Source organism: Nymphaea colorata, chromosome 12, assembly GCF_008831285.2.
Source record: "Nymphaea colorata isolate Beijing-Zhang1983 chromosome 12, ASM883128v2, whole genome shotgun sequence".
In the NCBI taxonomy this organism is placed as follows: Eukaryota; Viridiplantae; Streptophyta; class Magnoliopsida; order Nymphaeales; family Nymphaeaceae; genus Nymphaea; species Nymphaea colorata.
This window is the reverse complement of record NC_045149.1, coordinates 5,895,416-5,919,042: the sequence shown is the minus strand read 5'-3', so window position 1 is coordinate 5,919,042 and position 23,627 is coordinate 5,895,416. Positions and strand designations below refer to the sequence as shown.

General features: G+C 40.0%; 2 protein-coding genes across 2 annotated transcripts in view; one reads left to right on the top strand and one right to left on the bottom strand.

Moving 5' to 3' along the window:
• Positions 1-19,074, top strand: part of LOC116266345 (mitogen-activated protein kinase kinase kinase YODA-like) — a 36,091-nt gene extending 17,017 nt beyond the window's left edge. The window contains exons 6-13 of the mRNA XM_031647514.2: positions 5,904-6,064; positions 6,159-6,234; positions 15,797-15,856; positions 15,926-16,033; positions 16,360-16,599; positions 17,468-17,559; positions 17,862-18,690; positions 18,795-19,074. Of these exons, the coding sequence (XP_031503374.1) occupies positions 5,904-6,064; positions 6,159-6,234; positions 15,797-15,856; positions 15,926-16,033; positions 16,360-16,599; positions 17,468-17,559; positions 17,862-18,384 (1,260 nt within the window). The 3' untranslated portion in view covers positions 18,385-18,690; positions 18,795-19,074. The remainder of the gene's footprint in view (positions 1-5,903; positions 6,065-6,158; positions 6,235-15,796; positions 15,857-15,925; positions 16,034-16,359; positions 16,600-17,467; positions 17,560-17,861; positions 18,691-18,794) is intronic.
• On the bottom strand, positions 168-4,979 carry LOC126410649 (uncharacterized). Its single transcript, XM_050081021.1, has 3 exons — positions 2,735-4,979; positions 2,421-2,625; positions 168-2,334 (listed from the first exon to the last, which is right to left on the bottom strand). The coding sequence occupies exons 1-3, from the start codon at positions 4,584-4,586 to the stop codon at positions 2,106-2,108; spliced, it is 2,286 nt and encodes a 761-aa protein (XP_049936978.1). The 5' UTR covers positions 4,587-4,979; the 3' UTR covers positions 168-2,105.
• Positions 19,075-23,627: the final 4,553 nt, after the last annotated feature.

Below are 23,627 nucleotides of genomic sequence, written 5' to 3'. Positions count from 1 at the left end.
ATTTTCATCAGGCAAAATATAGCAACATTTTCAAACTATTTCCAAAAAATAAAATTGCAATATTTCCCTTCTCAATTTTTCTATATGTGTTTTCTATTTTTTTTGTTTCTTTAAAAATTTTTAGTCTGAATCTTTATCAATATTCTTGTGAGAAAATAGCTGGGTGCTCATAATTTCGTTTTTGTTTCTATTATTAGATGTATATTTTTGAATTTTTTGAAGTTCTGATATTCTTCTGAGAAAAGGAAATTCTGAAAAAATTCCGAAGACCTTGGAATGATGATTGTGAAATTTGCTGTTTACTGCCATTTTAATTTTTTTATCACCATGCATCAAAGTTCTCATCACAGATAAAAATAGTTCAAAACTCAGGACTTCATATTTTTTCCATGTTTAACTTTTTTGAGGTTATGATATTTGTCCAAGAAAACAAAGTTCTGGAAAAACTTCCAAAAAAATCTAACTGATAAATACCCTAAGATGGTAATTGTGAATTTGCTATTTACAGCCATTTCAAATTCTCATCACCATGCATGAGAGTTCATGTGAATGGCCCCCATAGTAATCAAAATCAAATTAAAACCTAGTCAACACAAATAGTCAACTCAAATTGCTGAATTTTGAGCCTACATACATCTGAATTGGCTGTTTGATGAACGGTACGTCGATATGTAAACCTGCAGAAGGTGAAAATACCTTAAACACCATAGGAGGCAATGGCAGAAAAGTTGTCTTTTGCATGTGAAAAGGTGCATTCACTTGACGTAAAACCAAGATAGACAAAGAAAGTGGTTAAGAGTTGTAAGAACACACTGAATCTTCACAAAAATCGAGTTAAAGCTAACTGGACGATCTGGCAGATGGCACTTTCATAGGCTGCAAGTAGATGTACAGCTTGAACGGCACACAACCTTACAAGGCACAGGTGCTCTACTTCGCAAATATATAAAAGTCAAATCTTATTGGTTATCACTATGCTTGACTAAATCATAGTGAACAAGGGAATTGTCTGAATTGTCCTTCCTTGTTGATAGCTGTTGGCCAGTGCCAGCCCGATGGTCAAAGTTTAATCTTGACCAAACAGGAAAATTAGGAAAAAAAAGAAAAAGGAAAAAATAATAAGGTAGACAGAAAGACAAGACAAACTGAATGACAAGATACACTAATGCCCATGCATGAATACCTGTTTATATCATGTACAAACTATGTCACACGGACACGGCAAAATGGGCCACGTACCGGTATCGACATTCCGACACTTGGATACGGCAGGATACGTTTTGGATCGGGTCTGGGTCAGACCCGATCCAAACTACTTTACTAACCCGACATTCTTTGTTTTGTTTGAGACTTTCTTTCTTATGACTTATGAGATTGGTGATAAACAATGATTTGTTTGAGAGTCTGAGACTTTCTTTCTTATGACTTATGAGATTGTAAGAGTGAATTATTAATTTAATTTTTTTTTTAAATTTTATTATCCTTTTTAATTTTTTAGAATATAAAATTCGCCGTGTCCGCGTATGCTAAAATTTTGAAAATTACCGTGTCCGCGTACCCGTACCCGTACCCTTATCATACCCATACCCGTGTGACATAGTGTACAAACCAATGTTATCACTGCCGTATCGTATCGTGTATCGGTCGGGCCGACCTATACACTGTATCGTAACGTATCGTAAATGTATCGTAACGTATCGTAAAATTAATTTTTTAATTTGTAAAAAATATTAAAAATTTATAAAAAATAGAAAAAAATCAGAAAAATTCTAAAAAAATCCGAAAAAACTTGTAAAAATCAGAAAAATTCAAGAAAAATGTATTTAAAGGAACATTCATCATTCATGTATATGAAGCATGACCTGTGAGCTATGCATATGAACAAGACATTCCAAAATAAGAAATCAAACATTCAAAAAACAAAATAACATACTACACAACCTAAGAGTATTCAATTACATCACAATTCATAAGTTCAGAAGTCAAAACTCAGAACATATTGACATAGTTTTCAAAACTCAAAACAAAAAGCATCGTCAATCGTCATTTGCATCATCATCTTCATTCTTCATCATCATCTTCACTTCCTTCATTAACTTCTTCTTCTATCCCCTCTGTTGCAAATGGAATGTCACCAACATTCCATTGCTCCCCCCAGCCTCTCCTTCTTCAACAATCTCTGCTGCTCCTTCAACATTCAAAAAATCAAGATCGTCCTCATCAAGTATTGCAGCTGGTTCTTCTTCAACCCAAGAATCTAATATATCAAAATGGTCAATGAAGATAGGATCATATTGATTGTGATGCTTCCTCGTAGATGTTGTTTCTAGTTGCCTAACAAGAGAAAAAATTAACAAATTGTTAGAGATTAAAATATATATTAGAATTTGATATTCTTGTATAACAAAACAAATGTTTACCTTTGTCTCAACTTCATATTATAACGAACATAAACAAGGTCATTCAACCTTTTATGTTCCAGCCTATTCCTCTTCTTACTATGGATGTGCTGAAATACACTCCAATTTCTTTCACATCCAGTTGCACTACATGTTTGACTGAGGATTCTAATTGCAAGCTTCCTTAATTCTGGGCAATCAGGCCCAAACCTTTCCCACCACAAATCTAATAACAGATGGAAAGTAAAAATGTTGTCAGAAATAAATATATGAGAAGGTAGAATAAAAGCTAAACAACAAAAAGTCAAAAAGTATAAAGTTTCTTTTTCTAATACCTGGACGCATAGTTGTCCTGCATCGAACTGCTGTGTCTCTCGCCATGGTACCAGAAGCCGTATCATATTTGTTGATCGACATATGGATAGCGTCTTGTTCTTTACTATCACTTACTAATACATCAATGCAATCCAACATGTCATACTCGACCTCTCTGTCCTTCTTAAAAGTGGGAAGATATCTAATGGCAGGATTTAGGTAGTAGGCTGCTGCATGAAGTGGGCGATGAAGTTGTCCAGACCACCTTTCATCTATAATCTTCCATATAGGCATGTACAACTTCTTTTTTCCCTTCATATTATCTCTAATGGCCTCCTTGGCTCTATCCATAGACTCGTATAAATATCCAATAGAAGGTCTATCTTCACTATCAACTAATCTGAGGACTTTCACTAGAGGTACACAAATCTTCAATAAGTGCACACATGATTCCCAAAAGTCAACATCGAAGATGGTATCCACAACTGTCGTAGCCTTTCTTTTATAGGCATGTGGATATGCAGCCCAATCATCACTTGAAAACATCTGCCTGAGAGAAGATCTTTGCTTGACTATACCCTGCACAGTCAAAACATTTGTAGCAAACCGTGTTTGTGCAGGTCGAATCAATTCAGCCCCATTTGTGAATTTCCTCATCAAATTCAAGCCATAAGCATGATTGTAAATAAACTTCGTGATTTCTTGGCATCTGTGAACTGTCAACTTCATATCATCCCTTTCACCAAGATCCTGAAGCATAAGATTTACACAGTGAGCAGCACATGGACTCCAATAAAATGTCCCATATCGTGCTGCTAACATTTCACCTGCAGCTTTATAATTTGCTGCATTATCAGTGATAAATTGTACGACATTTTCAGGCCCAACTTCTTCTATAACTTTATCAAAAATCCCAAACAACACATCAGCAGTCTTCGGAGTATCAGACAAATCAACAGATTTTAAGAACATAGTACCAAGAGGGCAATATACAAGGAAGATTACCAATGTTCTGTTCTTGATGTCTGTCCACCCATCTGCCATTACACTGCATCCTGTAGCTTTCCAACTCAATTTTAGTTCATCACAATATGTCTTCACATCTCTAACTATATTGTTGAGAATTTTACCTCGCAATTTATGAAAAGAGGGCATTTTATACCCTCGCCCTACACTAGCAATCGCATCTGCTATAGGCTGATAATGATAAGAGTTTGCTGCATTGAAGGGAATGGATGCATCATAGAACCACATTCCTATGGTTTCATCGGCTGCTTCAATAATATCCTTTGATTGCATGGCTATACGAATCTCAGGCTGAGCACCAGCAGCAGTATAATTGGGAAAAAAATTCTTGATCGAACCAGACATATTGCTCGACTTCATAGTAGGTACTCTACCACCACCAGTACGACCCTGACTTCTGCCACGTCCTCGTGAAACTGAACTTATACTTGCACCTCTTCTTTTTCTGGTTGCAGTTGCAGAAGAACCACCTCCATGCATGATGCCTTTCCCTTTAGTTGTTCCCAAACTGACACCAACATCTTCTTGTTCAAGTTGAACATCTTCACCTTCACTTTCTTCTCCTTCATGTGGGTCCCCATAACCTTCCTCCGCATCTTCCATGTCCTTTTCAATCCTACTTGCTTTCACTGCATCAAGAAGCTGCTGACACTGGTGCTTTACATACGCTGGCAATGGGATCTCTTGGGAGCCATTGCAAGCAGCCACATCGCTGTGTGTACCAGCTATATGGTGTTTAAAGCGAGAAATCCCTCCTGATATGATTTGCTTACAATAATTGCACTTAACTCTTAATCTATCTTTGGGATTCACCCTTGTACACCACTGCCATGTAGGATCCGACATTATATCTTCACAAAACAAGTAAAAACATACAAATAAATGTAGGAAATAAGAGAAATGAACGATTCAACGGCAAAAATGAGTTATTTCTTACCTTCTTGGTGTTAAAAACCAAAAAACCCTCTTTCTCCAAGCTTCCCACCGTCCCAAGACTCCCCACAACGAGAAATGAAGCTTCTTCACCGGCAAATCTTGATGCAATGGAGAAAATCTCTCCCTCCCACGTCTCTCGCAGCGTTGAGAAACAAGAAGAGAGAGAGAGAGGAGCGTCGGTTTGAGAATAAGAAGCAAAAAGGGGCCCGACGGCCCCTTTTTTAATTTTACTCCCGTATCGTGCGATACGGGGGTGTATCGCACGTATCGTGCGATACGCCCACCGTATCGCACGATACGTGCGATACGCGTACGATACGTACGCGTATCGTATTTACTAAGTGTACCGTATCGAAAACTATGATACGGACGATACGTATCGTACGATACACGTCCGTATCATAGTTTTCGATACGGATAACATTGGTACAAACTATATATGTGCACACACATATTTGTAAGTACAATACATATGCTAGCAGGAGTAGAGATTGTGAATATTAGATGGAGACACTCGTGCAAGAAGCCTATGTATGTGCTAGAAGTGGAAGAGGGAAGATGTTAAGGCCGACTTAAAATGGAGAAAAGATGAAATAAGGTATTAATAGAAGTGTGTTTTGGTGAAGACTGGGCCCCTCTTCTGGGATATTGGTTGTTTTTCGTTTTCTCTCCTTTTTCCTTTTTTTGGGCCAAACCCAACATGACCTAGGAGCACCAGACAAATTGCAGATGCATATGGCAGAATATTAACAAATAGGCAGACTAGGACAGCATTAACTTCCATCTCCAGATGAGAAAGTAGCAGCCTAAACAATGGGAACAAAATTCTCTCACCAGGTTACTACAATGAGCTTGTTCATCTAGATACCATCAAATAAATTCCAGTGGAGCAGACTTTTTGTATGTGTTGATAGTGCATCTACAATTAAGATCAACTTAGTTTCACTTGTAAAGACAAATATGCTACTTGTAGCAGGACAAGTTGATGACTTTCCACGTATCAACTGGTGGGTTCTTCATGTTAATACTTGAACATATGCAACTATGGAGTTGTATGTCTGCAATTATATGCATAATTGAAATAACAATCTTATCTAAGAACTAAAATGATCTTAGTGTAATCTTTGAAGTGGATATGTCATGATGTCGAAAATCTACTGCAGTTTGACCTGAGTGTTCTCTGATTGTTTTTTTTATCTTGCTTTTATGCATTTTTTCTCTGAGCAGGTGGATGACAAACTGTATATATACCTGGAGTATGTCTCTGGTGGTTCCATACACAAACTGCTCCAAGAGTATGGAGAATTCAGTGAACCTGTCATTCGCAGCTATACTCAACAAATTCTTTCTGGCCTTGCATATCTGCATGGAAAAGCTACTGTGCACAGGTTTATATTAGTTTTTCTTAAGTGTGGAACTAGGGTTGTATATCTGATTGGGTTATGTTCATCCTTCCAAATGCTTACTAAAGGTTTTGTCCAGGGATATCAAAGGTGCAAATATACTTGTGGACCCAAATGGGCGTGTTAAGCTGGCAGATTTTGGAATGGCAAAGCATGTATGCACTTATCACCTTCTTTCTGTTGATTGTCCCATAACCCCCGTTATTAAATATTGCTGGTTTGTCTTGGTCGTCGTATTTTTTGTTACATTTGATTTGGAACCTCTTATGCTTTTACTGTGTTTGTGGGGTAAGTGTTTCAAATGGCAGGTTGCCTAAAAACAGCCACCCTAGGTGACTGGAAAAGCCTAGTGGTCTAAGGGAGGGTAGGCACAGGTTTAGGCATGTTTCAACAATATGGTGCTTTTACGGCAAACATTATGTATACATACAGGGTGCTAACATAATGATGTCTATAGTGACTTGAGCTTGCAGCTACAATCTTTGTCTTGTGGATGATTTCTTTTGCTCGCATGGGCATGATGACTCAATTGTCATTTGGACGAGCACATTAGAACATCTTTATCTTGTTTGTGCTGGAACAATTTAATGCCTACTTAACTTTTAAAATTTCAGTTGCAGAGTTGGTCAGCCTTTTAGAAGTTCATCCAGAAGCCTATTGATGTTAGTTAAGTTGTGACATGTTAAGGCACATTGGAAGGCATTCACTTCTGTTGCTTATTGGAAGAAGAAGGGGCGAGAGAGATAGAGGGAGAAAGTGAGAGGACGAGAGAGAGAGAGAGGAAACTTTTTCTTATTGCTGCACGTAACCCTAATCTCATATTAATATGAGACTAGGGTGTGTTACCAATTTACAAAAATAGTCCACTAAACATAGGATAATAATTAAGTGGACCTATTTCAACTTTCTAATATTTTAGAAAGCCTCCACCCGACTACTATAAGTATTTAACACTCCCCCTCAAGCTGGAGCATAGATATCAATCATGCTCAGCTTGTTACATCCTCTCAAGAAATCGCCAATGGGAAGAGCCTTAGTGAACATATCAACAACTTGATCTTCAGAAGAGACATGAATGGTGTCAATGACTCCTTGTACCAAGTCTCGAACATAATGACAATCTACTTCAATGTGTTTAGTCCTTTCATGGAAAACAGGATTATTTGCAATGTAGGTTGCTGCTCTATTGTCACAGTACATCTTCATTGGGAGTGTCACTGAAATCCCCAATTCTAGAAGCACGGATTTGACCCAAGACATTTCAGCCGCAGTTTGGGCCATAGCCCTATATTCAGACTAAGCACTAGATCTAACAACCACATTCTGTTTCTTGCTTCTCCAAGAAATAAGATTCCCACCGACAAAGACACAGAAACCTGTAGTAGATTTCCTGTCATCTACTAACCCAGCATAATCAGCATCACTATATGCATCTATGTCCACACATGCTCCCTTTTTGAACCATAACCCCTTTCCTGGGGCTGATTTCTAGTATTTTACCACCATTAGAGCAGCCTCCCAATGAATTTTTCTAGGTTTTTCCATGAATTGACTTAACTTGTTCACAGCAAAGCTGATATCTGGTCGAGTGATAGTCAAGTATAAAAGTTTCCCTATCAACGATCTGTAAGAACGAGAGTCAAAAGCTTCTGAGTCATCATCATAAATATGAATTCGAGGATTCATAGGAAGTGTAGCCGGTTTGGCTCCCAATAGCCCTGTATCTTGCAAAAGATCAAGAACATATTTCCTTTGAGACATCACAAGTCCTTTATTACTGCGAGCCACTTCAATGCCAAGAAAATAACGAAGTGGACCAAGATCTTTTGTGACAAAGTGTTTCTGTAGAAACTCCTTTGTCTGAGCTAACTCGTGAATACTTCCAGTGAGGACAATATCATCAACATATACAATCAATATCACTATACCAGAAGTCCCTCTCTTGATAAACGAGTGATCAAACTGGGTCCCTATGAAATCCACACTTAGAGACAGCCTCACTGAGCTTATGAAACCATGCACGAGGGCTTTGTTTAAGCCTATAGATAGCCTTTTTAAGTTTGCATACCTTGGAACACTCCCCCTGTCGTTCAAAACCAGGTGGTTGTTGCATATAGATTGTTTCAGAGAGATCACCATATAGAAATGCATTTTTCACATCAAGCTGAAAAAGAGGTCAATCATGCTGAACTGCGAGAGATATAATAAAGTGAATAGTACCTAACCATGCCACAGGCGAAAACGTCTCGAAGAAGTCCACACCATAAGTTTGTTTATAGCCTTTAGCAACAAGACGAGCTTTGAAGCGCTCTACAGACCCATCAAAATGATATTTGATTGTGGAAACCCATTTGGAGCCGACAATGTCACAATTCATCGGTGGCTCCACTAAGTCCCAAGTTTCCCTACAAAGAAGAGCATCCATTTCCTCCTGCATAGCTTGCTTCCATCGTGAATCTAACAAGGCTTGGTGGTGAGAGGTTGGAATAGTATGACTATCCATAGCTCAGTCAAACTGTACTAAACTCGTGCTCAAATGGTCCATAGAAACCGAGTTAGAGATATGATGTCTTGTGCACTGTCGTTGGCCCTTGCGAATAGCAATGGGTAGATCGTCTACAGAATAGTCATCATTTCTTCCTGAGTCAGTCTTATCATTAGAACTTACCTCATGAGCAGATTCTGGTGGACAGCTGGGAGAGGGATCTTGACGCCGAGTATAGACTATTGGAGGTTTACGAAAACGATCACATGACCGTGGTTGAGAGGAGGGAATAGACTCAAGTGATACTGGGAGTTCAGTCACAATGGTATTTGATGTGAAGTAAGGACGCAATTCAAAGAATGTAACATCCACACTGATAATCTCTTTCTTATTCTGGGGATCAAAACATCGGTAGCCTTTTTGATTGGCAGGATATCTAATGAACACACATTTAACGGCTTGGGCAGCAAGTTTGTTTTTGTTTGGGCCCAAGATGTGTACAAAACAAGTGCATCCAAACACTTTGGGAGGAATATGAAATAATGGTCGATCTGGATATACTATTTGAATGAGAATGCGTTCTTGGATGGCAGACGAGGGTAATCTGTTGATGAGGTAGCATGCAGTAAGAATAGCATCACCCCAAAAATATGCAGGCATATGAGTATGCAGCATGAGAGTGCGGGCCACGTTTAGAAGTTGTCGATGTTTGCGTTCAGCAACACCATTTTGTTGTGATGTGTGGGGACATGTATATTGTGGGCGAATCCCATGATTGGCATAGAATTGAAGTAGAGCTGAGGATTTAAATTCAAGAGCATTATCAGTGCGAATATTTTTGACAATAACACCAAACTGAGTTTTTATTTCATTGACAAATTTCTGAATAATACAGATTACTTCTGACCTGTCCCGTAACAAAAATACCCAACTGACTCTAGTAAAATCATCAACCAAAACAAGGTAATACCAGAAACGTGAACGAAAGGGAACACGACTTGGACCCCAAACATCAACATGCAGAAGATCAAAGGGACTTTGACTCGATGGACTCTGACTTGAAGGGAAACTACTACGTGTATGCTTGCCTAACTGGCAAGCATCACATAAGAATGACTCTGATGCAGGAATATCTAGAAAAATACGACGAAGCTTGGACACAGAAGGATGACCCAGCCTGAGATGCCACTGCAAAGGAGAAGGCTTCGATGTGAAGGAGGATGCAGCAACATCGACAGGGACAGAGAGGAAATAGAGCCCCTCCTGTTTATGGCCGCCACCAATCATCTTCTCAATTTGTAAGTCCTGAAAAGAACATGAACCAGGATAAAAAATGACTCTACACTGTAAATCTCTAGCCAATTGCTTAACAAATAATAGATTAACAGGAAATCGTGGAGCATATAACACATGTGTAATAGTGCCAAAAGGCGCGAGATAGATATCACCACTGCCCAGAATAGGGGACAACTTGCCATCAGCCAACCTGACGTGTTGTGGTGTAGTGAACCTGGTGAACGATAAAAACATTTGTGGCTGATTACAACAATGCCTGGATGCTCCTGAGTCAATCATCCATATCATACCTGGGTCCTGTGTGGGGGCACAAACAGAGAACGTTGAGTCTATGGTAGTTGTGCTGGTTGAAGCAGGGGTAGATCTCTGAGCAAGAACCTACTCAGTCTCTGAAGGAGAAGATGACAACGAGACAGAGCAACAGTTAAAAGCTATGTCTCTCTTTGCTATTACGGAGGAGGAATTCGAGGGCATCAAGAGGCTTGGCCATGATAAGCCAGGCTGGAGGCCGTCCATCATGCTTCCCAAACTTCAAATGATCTGCAAGCATGAATGGATCCATAATGAAGAAGTCCCAGATCCAGTATGCACATGTTGCAGAAGGACTTCTATGAAGAGGGCACGTATACACTGTCCTCTATGTGCAGTGGTGGCTTGTAATCTTTGCGGCCCCCACTACTTTGACAAGGAGGTCCCCCCTACCAGTTTCACTCAGACTAGTGACCGATTATCCGACCTAGCTAGAATCCTTTTTGCAGTAGTAAAGCAAAACAATTCTTTAGCCTTCCTAGTGTCCAACCTTACCAGTAGTCCAGAGTCGACCAACCCAGAAGTAGCAAAATCCTTAGCCTCTATCCAGTCTAGCCTAGCCAGTCTAGTTACAGAAGTTGCATCCTTTAAGGCAGAACTTCAAGCGATCAAAGCTCTCTGTCAGAAGACAGAGACCAAAGAAGAAGAACTTCAAGATTCGTTAGTAGACGAACTTACAAAGAAGTTCAAAGATCTTTCGATCGGCAAACCGGTGCAGAAGAAGGGAAAAATCAAAGTCTTCAAAGACCCATACGCAATTCTTGACAAAGCCAAGAAGAAGCCTCCCTCTTCAGAATGACGAGCCGACGATCATCCGTCTCCACCGAAGCATCAACTTCAACTCAGACTGCAACAGCTGAGTATGAAGACCAGATCCGCGGCTACCGTCGTGGACAGAGAAGGAGACACAACCTTCAGCGAATGACCAACAGGCTTCTCGGAAGAAGACCTTACGCTGAGGTTCTCGAGCAACACCTGCAACCCGAACAGCAGTTGCAGAGGTCCCTAAGGGACAGAGCCAACATGGTACCCGCAGAGGTACTTTACTCCACCTGAAGAGACTCTGACCAGCACAGAGTCTACCAGCACCTATCGGAGGAGGCAATCTCGTGATCATATTCTTTCTTGCTTAAGTTGAGAGAATATAATGGAGATATAGGAGTTGGAGACTCAACCAAAGAAGCCGTAACCTGTGGAGAAGTCACAATAGAAGAAGAATATCCTTTTCCTGCATTCGTCCTTCCTCCACCACGCCCTTGAGGACCAGCAGAACGTAGGTGGGGATGTTTATCCCAACATCGATCCTCTAAGTGCCCTAATTTACCACAATAGGAGCACTGAAATCTGCTACGTCCTGCACCACGACCTGCACCACGACCTGTACCACGTCCCCTAGATCCAATAAAGGAATTATGGCTACGTCCACCTGATATCACAAGAGCAGAGACTGTGGTGTCATGTGTAGGCTGAGTAAGAGTGTCTGCAAGGTGACTAGTATATTATAAGTATCTGCTAGGTCCGGAAGATCACTACCTGGGAGAATTTGAGACTTCGCCACAGAATACTCAAAAGATAATCCAGACAAACTTTGCTACCATACTAGTTTCAAAATGTGATGCACAACAGTGCTTGCACGGTGGGCGAAGAGCTTTTAATCGTTCATACGCAGCAGTCAACGTAGCAAAATGTTGTGTCAAATCTTGATCTCCTTGCCTTATGTTACACAACTCCTCTTCCAATTGTAAAATTTTAATGACATTCGTAGAATGAGAGTACGTCTTCTTCAGAAAAGACCACATATCTTTGGCCTTGGTGTAGTATGCAATTGTTGGAGCTATACGGGACTCTACACTGTTCATAATCCATGCCATTACAATGTTATTATCTTCATCCCACGTGGCATATTTCCCTTTTTTCTCAAGGGGTTCATCTTTTTCAATAACATATTTTTTTTTATGGCCAGCCACAGACATCATAAAAACTCTAGACCATATCTCATAATTCGACCCATCAAATTTGATTGTGGTTCCATATGGAAAAGAATTCCCAGCCATCTTGTATTCATTAGACCCTTCTAATCTACTATTGTCAGCCATAGTAGAAAACCAATGTGATAAAGCACAAAGACTACAATCAAGGAACGTGCAGTAGGTTGAACACAAACCAGACAGCAAGTATCAAATTTTCAGATGGCAGCAAGAACAGATTTTCAATAGCAGGCAGCAAATATTCAGCAATCTATTTTCAGATAAAGGTAGCAGGCATCAATTCAAGCACACACAAATCTGACAGTACATCTCACCACAACCAGTCAGCTCCACGCAACTTCGACTATTCATTAACTTCACACGATTTCAGCTTGTGGCATCAACCACACACAGATCTGCCAAGACAACGTACAGGCACTTTTGCCAGTTATGATCCACCAGGTACCAAGCAGATCTGATTATCCTAACCGATCAGACGATCACTGGTCTGACCTTTTTTTTTTTCTCACGGCATCAGATAGGTCAGATCTGAAACATCTCATCTTCTTCCACGACAGCCACTAGATCAAATCTGAAACGTTCTGGTCTGATCCACTACTGGTCTGATCTTCTTCCACGCAGGCAATAGGCCAGATCAGAACCATTCTGATCTGATTCACCATGCAGCCACATCATCTGGCCAAACACCATCATTATTTGGATCTGAACGACAGCTTCAGATCTGTTTTACCATCATTTTTTTTTTAACGACTCCAATGACAACACAAGGAAGCTAATCACGTTTCTACATGTTAAACGTGATTAGCCCCTTTCCACCAACAAATTAACTTGCTTGCTTTGTAATCTGCAGAAACCCTAGGCGTGAAACCCTAATTGGGAGGAAGAGGAGAGGTGAGAAGAGGAAGGAACCCTAGACGTGAAACCCTAGATTGTACAGCCCTAGGTTCACGGCTCTGATACCATGTTGCTTATTGGAAGAAGAAGGGGCGAGAGAGATAGAGGGAGAAAGTGAGAGGACGAAAGAGAGAGAGAGAGGAAACTTTTTCTTATTGCTGCACGTAACCCTAATCTCATATTAATATGAGACTAGGGTGTGTTACCAATTTACAAAAATAGTCCACTAAACATAGGATAATAATTAATGCCTACTTAACTTTTAAAATTTCAGTTGCAGAGTTGGTCGGCCTTTTAGAAGTTCATCCAGAAGCCTATTGATGTTAGTTAAGTTGTGACATGTTAAGGCACATTGGAAGGCATTCACTTCTATTATTTATCAAATATGTTGCGAGTGCCAAAAAGATGTCGGGTGGATTATTGTGGCAATGCTAGACAATATACCTATGAATTTGAAGTTAGAACATCCATTTGATGCATGCTTCTTGTATGAATGTTCTGCTGTTGTGGCAAAGGGATGTTGGTTTGTCATTGTGCATTGTTTGAGAATAATACATATAATTTTGAAGTTAGAACATGGATTTATTGCAGATTCCTATGGGAATGTTCTGGATTTCTGGAAATAGATTATACAATTTCTTATATCTGCATGCTCATCACAGAGGAAAAGAGATATGTTAATAGTGAACCTAAAAACAGTACGATGTGAATTTTTGATTGAAATGAGTATCATTCGTTGAGCTCTGTTCCTGTGATAGTTCTAAGGAAAGCAGCGTGATCTTGAAAAATCATATAAAAAGATGCAGCACCTGGAAAAATTTACTGGATATGAACATGTAGTTCACTGTGAGATTCATCTGCTGTGTTTGAAGCTTGTCAAACCTGAACCTGATGCGGCAATAAAATCTCAAATTGCAGTAAAAGTATGTAAATATGTATTAAATACCGAATATGTATCAAATACCAGGATTATACATGTGGAACATTAATCATGCATACCTCCACATTTGCTAGCATAGTGGTGCTGGAATGTTACACATACTTGGGAACTTCCACGTGGCACACTGAATTACTGAAGTCACCTCAAAATTCATTTCTATCTCAACACCCATATGTCCATCACTGTGTAGGCAAATAATCTCATCATCCATATGTCCAACCTTGTCTAGCCAAATAATTCTTCAAAAAACTCATCTGACGGTTTAGAATGGTAGTCTCAATCAGGGACTGCAAGCTAGGACACAGTTTCATGCTGTCTGGTATGTGGTGTTACTTGTTGCTACCTTGTGTTCATTTAATGTGATGTTATAGATGTATATTGGAAGGGAAAAAAACAATCTTGAAAATCTGTGGAGAATGACCGAAAACCTATGTCATGTGGACACTCTTGGAAGGGCACCTTACCCTGGACAAGGGGCAGGTAGGGGACATGGCAGACTCATTTTTGTAATTTTTTGGATATATTTTGGTATTTTTGTTTAGTACTTATTTTATGAATATAAACCATGAACAGGTGTCCGCACCTGCACTGGTGTCTGGATCTATACCTGTATGCATGTGACTAACCTAAAACGGTAGTTGCTAGGGTCACTTGGCAAGTAGGAACCAAAGGGGTCAGACAATTTATTTATTCTCAGCATCAAGTGGCTTAGATAAAAAGTACAAGTCTGTAACAAGGAAGGCACAACTTATTGGAGGACAAGTTCACATGATTAATGGCATATACAAATTAGGGCGGTGTTGTGGAAATAGATGGCATGCAAGGGGAGTTTACTTGTTCTACTCATAAATGTTGTTGGCGTTGATGGAATTAATTTCTTATATTTTTCTTGTTTGATACCACTTTAGTTGTGGCATGTTCCTTTTTCTTATTTATCTTGCTATGTGTTCAATTTTATTACCGCAATCTTATGCTAATGAGAAGCTTGTGGCACCACCTTTGCTTGGCTTACTGTTTCTGCTCTCAGCTCATCTCTTTCTTGTTGTTTGGAATGGTTTAAGGCTTGCTGTTTTGTGGCAATGATATGCGTAGCATCAGCTTAGATTTGATAATCATACATCTCTTTGAAAGAGTTCTGTAAAGAAGGGGTTGGATGTTGTTGGAATTTTGGAGATATAATAAATCTATGCAGGTATTTTTTGTGGAATGATCTTGGTTCAGGGAGGTAAAGAGTGGTAACAAGCTGCTGGAACCATATCAAGAGCAGAAGAGGCTACCAAACGGACGAAGATGGCACTCAAGGATTTCTCCTGATAAATAGCTTGGTGAAGACATGGCACTGGGGAACATGGAGGCAGATTGGTGTAGAAAATAATGGTGTTAGAAGATGGGAGCAAGGAGGAAAACATGAAGGGACATAAATGTGAACATCAAGCTTCCTCTACTTGGAACCATTGGCTCTAAACCTAAAGCACAATGTGTTAGGCTGTGTTGTTGATGCCCATTAAGTAGTAATATTAAGCTCATGATTTGGAAGACTGCAATGCGTGGGGTTTCATCTTGAATTCTTACTTTTTTGTTTTTTTGTGGATACATTCGTATCTCATATTATAGAAACTTGTGCTGATGGTTCCTAGCCGAACTTTGGTTTTAACACATTGTCTCTATGCCAAGTTGCCAAGGATATCCATGATTTATTTTTAATAAGATTGAAAATATTGGTTAGTACTCTCTAGAGTAAATTATGAGGTCCTGAGCTAGTATTGACATGTTTGCTGATGCAGTTGTTTTTTCTTCTTTAACAGATAACTGGCAATTCACTAGCATTCTCATTTAAGGGGAGCCCATACTGGATGGCTCCTGAGGTTAGTTTGTCCATAGATTCTCTTTTCCTTGTGCATATGAATTTTGGTCTGATTTTTGTAATTGAGCAGGTTATTAGAAATTCAAATGGTTGTAATCTTGCTGTGGACATATGGAGCTTGGGTTGTACTGTGTTGGAGATGGTGACAACAAAGCCACCATGGAGTCAGTACGAAGGGGTCAGTTCAGTTCTAATCTTTGTCATTTTTCTGAGAACAGTTAATTGTATTTTTTGACCAACCTAAAAGAGGAAAAATCCTTCATTTATATTTGTCTATCCATGCATAAATGCTTGATATATGGAAGTGCCAATCAAACTTCTTTATAGAGGCATGTGTCCTGGTGCCCTATACAACCTGTGCTCGGGAGTGGCAATGTAGCTGCAACAGCTCATGCTTATTGTTCTAAAAGTGTAGACATATGTTTTGAACAATCACTATTTCACAGGCTGCAGTTTTGGCTAACTGTTGATACTTGTCCTTTGCTTTGTTCTTTGTAAAAATAGGTTGCTGCACTATTTAAGATTGGAAATAGTAAGGAGCTTCCACCAATTCCTGAAAGCCTGTCAGATGAAGGGAAGGACTTCGTAAGACAATGTTTGCAGAGGAATCCATCAGCTCGTCCTACAGCAGCTCAACTACTGGAGCATGCTTTTGTTAAAAATGCTGCACCGCTGGCTAGACCTGATCTCAACAGCGATCGACCCGAATTGGATAGTGTTGTCACCAATGTGATGAGACATATGGTAAAAAATCTCACTTCATAAGTTTTGCATGCATTAACAATATCTCCATGAATACATATATAGACACTTATATGAAAGCACACACACACACACACATACATAAATATATGTATGCATAGATTATATAAACCCATGTACTTAGGCGAGGATTTCTAGCGCTTTATAGTTAAAACCACGACCTAGGCATTAGATATTAGCCGAGAAGCATAGGCTGATATGCCTAGTTACAACTCAAAGAAGTGATCAAGGTGGCTGAACATTATAGGACTTCTCTATGCTTGTTTTTTAGTTGCCACCATTGAGTTTAGAACCCTGAACAGAGTCACCAGGCTGTCAGGTGTATGCCAGGGGAGTAAAGCTTTGAGGTTGACACGCATTTAACCTCTCATATATAGATTATGTTAAAAAGAACAATGCTGGGGCTATTTGCCTTTGGATGAACATATTCAAAGGCAGCCAACTTTGTTTGTTGAGCTAAATCTTCCCTATGAGGTACAACTGAGGTCCTCTGAATAATTTGTGGTTATGAAATGAAAGGATCGTTTAGCGAGTTAATGTGGTTTTGGATTTCATTGAAGCATCTCCTTGACCATGAAAAGATTTTGAATCTCTTTGATATGCTGCCCATCATATTTGTGATGTATTGACTCATCTTCTTGTACATTGACCCATGACAATGATATGCTCTCTTTTCATCATTTTTACAGTTTCGGATACATTATGAGAAGTAATGCCGTCTAATGATTTGTGTCATCCAATATGAACCTGTTTTTTGGCGTCATATACACATGTTACTTACTCCCTTTGTCCATTTACAAGCAAGTGACAATGTGTTTGTTTTCTATATTTGTGCCTTTGCCTATGTCAGGGTGTTGGTCATGGAAGACTTCTTTCTTCACTGGATGCTGAATCCTCAATTGCTCAGCAGCACCGAGGACCAAAATCTTTTCAGGCATCTAGGTTGGTTCCTCTCGTTCTATTCATAGTTGAACCATGAACATGGCATTGATTTTTCTATCCTGGCATCCTGATTTGCGATAGTAAAGGTTATGAATGTGGTTATCATTTTTTCCATAATAATAATAATAACAGTAGTAGTACTAACTACTAACAGTAATAGTAATAATCATAACAAATAATATTATAATAGTAACTCCCTGGCAGGTTTGGCTGTTTAAGAGATAGTGTTTAATTTCTACAATATCTCTGATGGAAATTATCTTGATTCTTGACACTTTTTTTTTTTCTTTTTCTGTCTTCAGTGATAATCATCTGCCACTGCATATGTCATTACCTGTTTCTCCCACTGGAAGTCCTCTCCTCCATTCTAGATCCCCGCACAATGCCAGCGGAAGGATATCTCCCACATCTATCTCAAGCCCAATTGCTACATCTGGTTCGTCGACACCTCTTACTGGTGGTAATGGAGCAATCCCATTTCTCTTGAGGCATGCATCAGGTTATGCAAATGGAAATTATGGTGGTATGCATAGGCCACCAGGTGGTTTCTACCTAAATTCTTCCAGTCCTGGAACTTTTCCAGACTTGAAGCCGGAGGTGTTCCTAAGTAAGCAACAAGACTTTTCTTCCGTCTTTCTGGATAGAATGGCTACAGAAAGTAATGTCCTTGGAAGCACATTTGCTAAGCCACCTCAAAGTCAAATGCAGTACAGTGGACAAGTAGCACTTTCTGAACACGTGTCACAACTTTTGAGAAATTCAGCAAACACAGGTGTGTTGCCAGATCTTAGACCAAGCTCCCTTATGCTCAGTCGCACACGTTAAGTTGGACCATGAAGAGTAGATCTGACATGGGGAAGTATGAACTGATGAAGGTGTTGATGGCCAGCTATTTTGTTGTGACTAACATGAACCGTTTGTACAATAAGGATCCTACATGTGAGCCATGAAAATAAGTTTGAATCAGCTACTGATTAGGTCGGCAGATGCTTCTGTGCCTTGTAAGAGGCATCCTTTACATGGTAAACAGTTACCTCTGAGATGGAACCTGTTTTAACGACCTTGTTGATTTGAATAGTGAAATTTTTACAGTGCGTAAGTTTCTCTGACAGCCTAATCCTCCCCCCACAGGTGAGTAGTCATTTTTCAGCTACGTTCCTTTGCTTAGATTTGTTTTGGGCTCTTAATCTAGTTACTGATATGTTCTTTTTTTTATTTTTTCCTTCATATTACAGTTGATGAGGATCAGCTCCCAGAGCATCAGCTTCAGCTTTCTCTTTGATTTTTTCACTTTTTCTACTTTAGGAGTTCTTAGATGTAAAGTTGGAGAAAATGTAAATCCTAGGTTAACAGCAGGAAAATGTATACTTTTAGGGTTAGATTTTTCTGCTTGCACTTGCTGCTGCTGCTATTATCGTGTGATGATTGTGCGGGGAGCTTGTAACCCATATGGCAGGTCCACTTTTTGTATCATGAATTGGCTCTGGAGTTCTCAATTGCACTGTATTGGATTCACCCTTGATTCAATTTTAGCTCAAGTAGGCTGTTGTAGTATGTAAGCGAAATCTAAAGCTGTCTATTCTTGTTGCTATAGATCTTAAATTCATGCTTCTTAAAGCACGAGGATCTCAAATCTGATGCTAACGGAAACCCCTTTAGGCTTTAAAGGCATGAAAGCGGCGAACAAGGAAAGTAGGTTGTTTTAGAGATCAAAGAAAGAGAAAGTTCAACTTATAGCTTCTTTGTACTAATATATATATATATATAAGTGACCTCTGGCCGGCGTCCCCCTTGTCTCTGCCCCTGGTTGCAGGGTATGGCTTTGACTACTTGAGGTTGTTAAAAGCCTAGAGAATATAGCATCGCGACATAAAACCTACCGGCAGTAGAAGTCAGTGGGTGACATGCTTGAAGGAATGCACCACATTTGTTGAGTCCCTTTAATGGCAATATATGTAGTGCATTGCCTCTGACTAGGATAAAATGGGAACACAACTTTTGGTTTGCCCATTTGTCTTCATAGGGAGATCCTTTGTCATCTTTTTGTCATTTCAACTACCAAACATGCATAGGTCGAACGAATGAGCAGGTTCAGTGGATGGCAGGTCATGGGTTTAAACCTTATTGTGACATCTTACAAACCATAATTATTTTGAGGTTGTCTACCGGAAGGGATCTTCAAGGTCAGTAAACGTTTACCTCTAAGTCCAAATGATAATAATCTAAACTAGTGAGAGAAAAAGGTAAGAAGGTAAGGGATCACGGTGAAGATTTTCTCATATGTTCTTTGGGATGCCAATCGAAGCTTATCCATCAAATAAAAAAAAGTAAGATTTCAGATTAACTCATTAATTTATTTCATGAGCAATGCTAACACAACTCATCTTTATCACAAGTTGAATGTCAACTATATATTTAACCGAAAAAAAAAAACCCTGTTAGGGCATGTCTAATCAACTGTTAATTGATATAATAAGCCAATTTTGGTTCATTCTCGGGTTACACGTTCTTTCGATGTGAGGGTTTGAGATTGAGGTTGTGAATTCAGTAGAATGGTTTGTGATATCATACGAATGTAATTAGATATTGAAATCCTAGGTCAATTTTTTTAATAGTTTCTATGAATTTACATAAATTTATACTTGAAACTGCATTAACTAGGGAAAAGATCAAACTCATGAAGAGAAAGACGGTTGGCGACATTAAATAGGTGTGAGGTGGCTAGAGATGGAGCTAGATACTTTTAACTACTCATTAGAGGACACTGGGTATAGTAGGGGCAGCTTATGTGGCTGGAATCAAGACCCAAGTTCATTGCCTGCTTTGACTTGTAGGCTAGCATGATCTTATTTGTTAGGGGCTGTCTCTAGGAATGTCAACAGATCAAATTTGAATCAGACGTATATTTTACCATATCCACTTTTTCAGATGTCTATATATTCGGATTCGAATTCATATTCAAATTCAGATAAATAAAATTATACACTATATCTGAATCCAAAATCCAAAGTCATAATCCGAATCTGAATTATACTAACATCCGAATTCGAATCTGATTTTTAGACCAAATCCAATATACATTATAGACATTGAGTATAGGATATCTATTACAAACTACATTCAATGTGATCCAAATCTAAATCCAGTCAATATGTACTTATAGTTAAATCTGAATCTAGCCAGATGTTGTTTCTTATATTCGAATGCCATTTGAATTCTTACCTGGATATCAAACTTTTTTCAGTATTTGGTTTTTTTAATGTGGTTCGGTCAAAAATTAGATCTATTGACATCCCAAAGTGTCATATGTAGCTTAATTTTGTTGATATCATTTTATTTAATGTGTTTCACCTTTTCAGATTTTTTGGGATTGGGTTTGTCCAGTTATTCAAACACATCGTAAGACTTATAGTACCATCAGGGTCTCGTGTAACTGGGCATAATAATAATAAAAAAAATGGTCCGGTCTACATTCAGCATGCGGGTTTGTCAACTGGTTATTTGATCTCAGGACTAATATTTTGTGATCTTCTAACTCTTAAAAGCACGACCGAGTGATGTGAGCTCGGTCTAAGCCCGCTTCTAGGACCCCAGATGAAGCTTTGGCTAGGGGAGTCAAGGCTACTCTAGGCCATGGTGGGTCACAGCCAGAAAAATGACAACTTTGCTGGGCCATGCTTTTGAGGGTTGGAAGATCTTACGCCGAAATTTCAGCATGATCCGAGTATGAGAGAGGGAGTTGTGACCCTCAGAACTCTAACTAGGTGTCGAATAGGTGGTGTGCGCAAGGACAGGTTGTTGCTGATGCACAATTAGCCAGAGCAATTCGATGATAGTTCTCTCATCCGAACTCCGATCGAGGCGTATAAGAAAAATGAAGCTTGAGTTTCAAATTTTCATCGAACGGCAAAGGGAAAACATCTACCAGATGAATTGCGTGTTGACAGCCGTTGGTGAGTTAGGATCAAATACTCATAGAAGAAAGCAATGTGTGAGAGGTTGTGATGATGGAGTGCGACTGGACAAGTGTTCCATGTGAGGATGCATAACTTGTATACGTCCTCCTTCCATTCGAGAAGAGCCTACCAGCCAAGGCTACGTTGCCTGACGGAAGCAGGACAGTTGGTGGGCAGACTGGCCGAGAGCCGCTAGGAACAGAGAGGAAGAAGGGGAGGCAACTAGAGTTGTGCCGGACTCCACGAGAAAGGCTAGAGGGAGAGAGATAAAGATAGAGATGCAAACTCAAATCTTCATTTCATTTTCCATCAATTCTAAGAAGCAAACAAAAGCAATTTTAAATAGGCACAAGAATACTTGACCACTAGGAAATAATTCAAAATTCAAATTTCCCACCTAAAGAGGTTTCCTAATCTCAGGCAGCTACAATTAAGAGGCTGCTAAATAAGCAAGAGGCCAGCTGGAGGGCATACTGCTGTCATGGAGCAGGTTAGCATTAAGACGAAGCCCACTTGCTGAGTCATGCAGACCTCAGTAAGGACCCATGCTCTTCTTGTACCTGTGCCCGCATCCTAAAGTCAGACAACCCGGATCTTTTGCAGGAGACTAGCTTCACACCACACTGAACACCATAGGAGAAACTGGACTAGCAGATCATAGCTATGGAGCTTGGATCAAACCCGAGTAGGTGCACCCAACTCGAGGTACCTCGAGCGAAGCGCACCATCAGCCTTGTACTGACCAGAGCCGACTCAAAGCTTGTCACAGTGGCAAACCATATGGACCCAGCCTGCACACATGCCACATCAGCTCACGTCCCACTGGCGCCAACCCTAGCTGCGGCACACCTCAACACCACAAGGAGTGGGTTCCACATGTCCTTTAGCTAGCACATCACCCAAGCCTCACATGCCACATGGCAGCCATTTGGATGACAAGGTGGAGCCACGTCAGGTATAAGCACCCAACCCTAACTCGCTCGAGAGGAGGTGCCAGTTTTTGTGTTGCCCAGTCTTTCTTTCCAAAAATGTAGGAGGCACAACCTCCAATTGTTTAAAACATTGTTTCTTTTATTTTTGTGTTCATTCAAGACTTGGAGCTTCATTCTCTTAGATTGTGGAATATAATAGAGGTACTTTTGATTTCGTTCTTGCATTTGCTTGTGTTCTTCCATTCTTCTTATCTTCTCCATCTTGGATCATGTGAGACCACCTCGTAGCAGCGGTATGACCACCCGATCTAGGAGTTTTTCTTGTTGATCTGCCCTCCTTCTTGCCCTCAATCAAACATAGTATTGAAGGAGCCACCGCCTGCAATCTTCTTCTCTTTTGGGTACTCATTTTGACAACTCTATTGTCCAATTCTGATCAGCATGATTCGGCTGTCCTTGACCACGATAGTTGGTCATTGCGCAGCAACTATGCCTAGATGCGTAGCTCTCCCGCATAGGAGGGGACGTAATGCAATATCTTCGGCAACTACACGCTGAAAGTGTAGCTCTCCCATGGATACACTATATCTACACGTTTGGTGCTTCAATCAATAGATCTATGTCCATCCAAAACCTATATTAGCTTAGTAATCTAGATGACAAGTCCCCAACTGGCCACCGAGCAAACATGTGGAGTCAAGGTAGTTACGGATCATACTGGTGCAAGGTGAGTTTCATCCGATTTTTTTATTGATTTTTGTTTGAATCTATCCTGAATTGATATTGCTCATTTCTGGTTTGGTTTTGCCCTTTGCTTTATGTTCCTTGAATCTCAGCACCTTGACCTAACTGGAGGCCAGATCTAGCCTTAGATCACACACCAAAGCTAGATCTGTCCATTGGCCTAATTGGAACCCTCATGGTTTTCTGGCTAGACCAGCCTCCACCCGAGAAACACTAGCCAGGTTTGGCCCTTGGCCGAAGCCAGTTTGGTTCCTCTTGGATGCCTTGAGGCTCAACCCAAGAACTAGGTTGAGTCTGGTCCAGCCTTGGCTGAACCAGCTTGCTCTAGCTCTTGGCTAAACCAGGCTTGCCTTGGCCTAACTATGAGTTGAACCCAGCCCAAGACCTGCCTATGGGCTCAGTCTAGGTCAGAGCACAGCCTACAAACCAATTCTCC

Excerpts from the sequence above, each read along its gene's own strand:
- LOC126410649 (XM_050081021.1), bottom strand. The coding sequence starts at position 4,586 with ATGTCGGATCCTACATGGCAGTGGTGTACAAGGGTGAATCCCAAAGAT. Across the intron at positions 2,626-2,734 it reads CAGGACAACTATGCGTCCAG|ATTTGTGGTGGGAAAGGTTT; the intron begins GTATTAGAAAAA and ends ATCTGTTATTAG. Across the intron at positions 2,335-2,420 it reads AATATGAAGTTGAGACAAAG|GCAACTAGAAACAACATCTA; the intron begins GTAAACATTTGT and ends TTCTCTTGTTAG.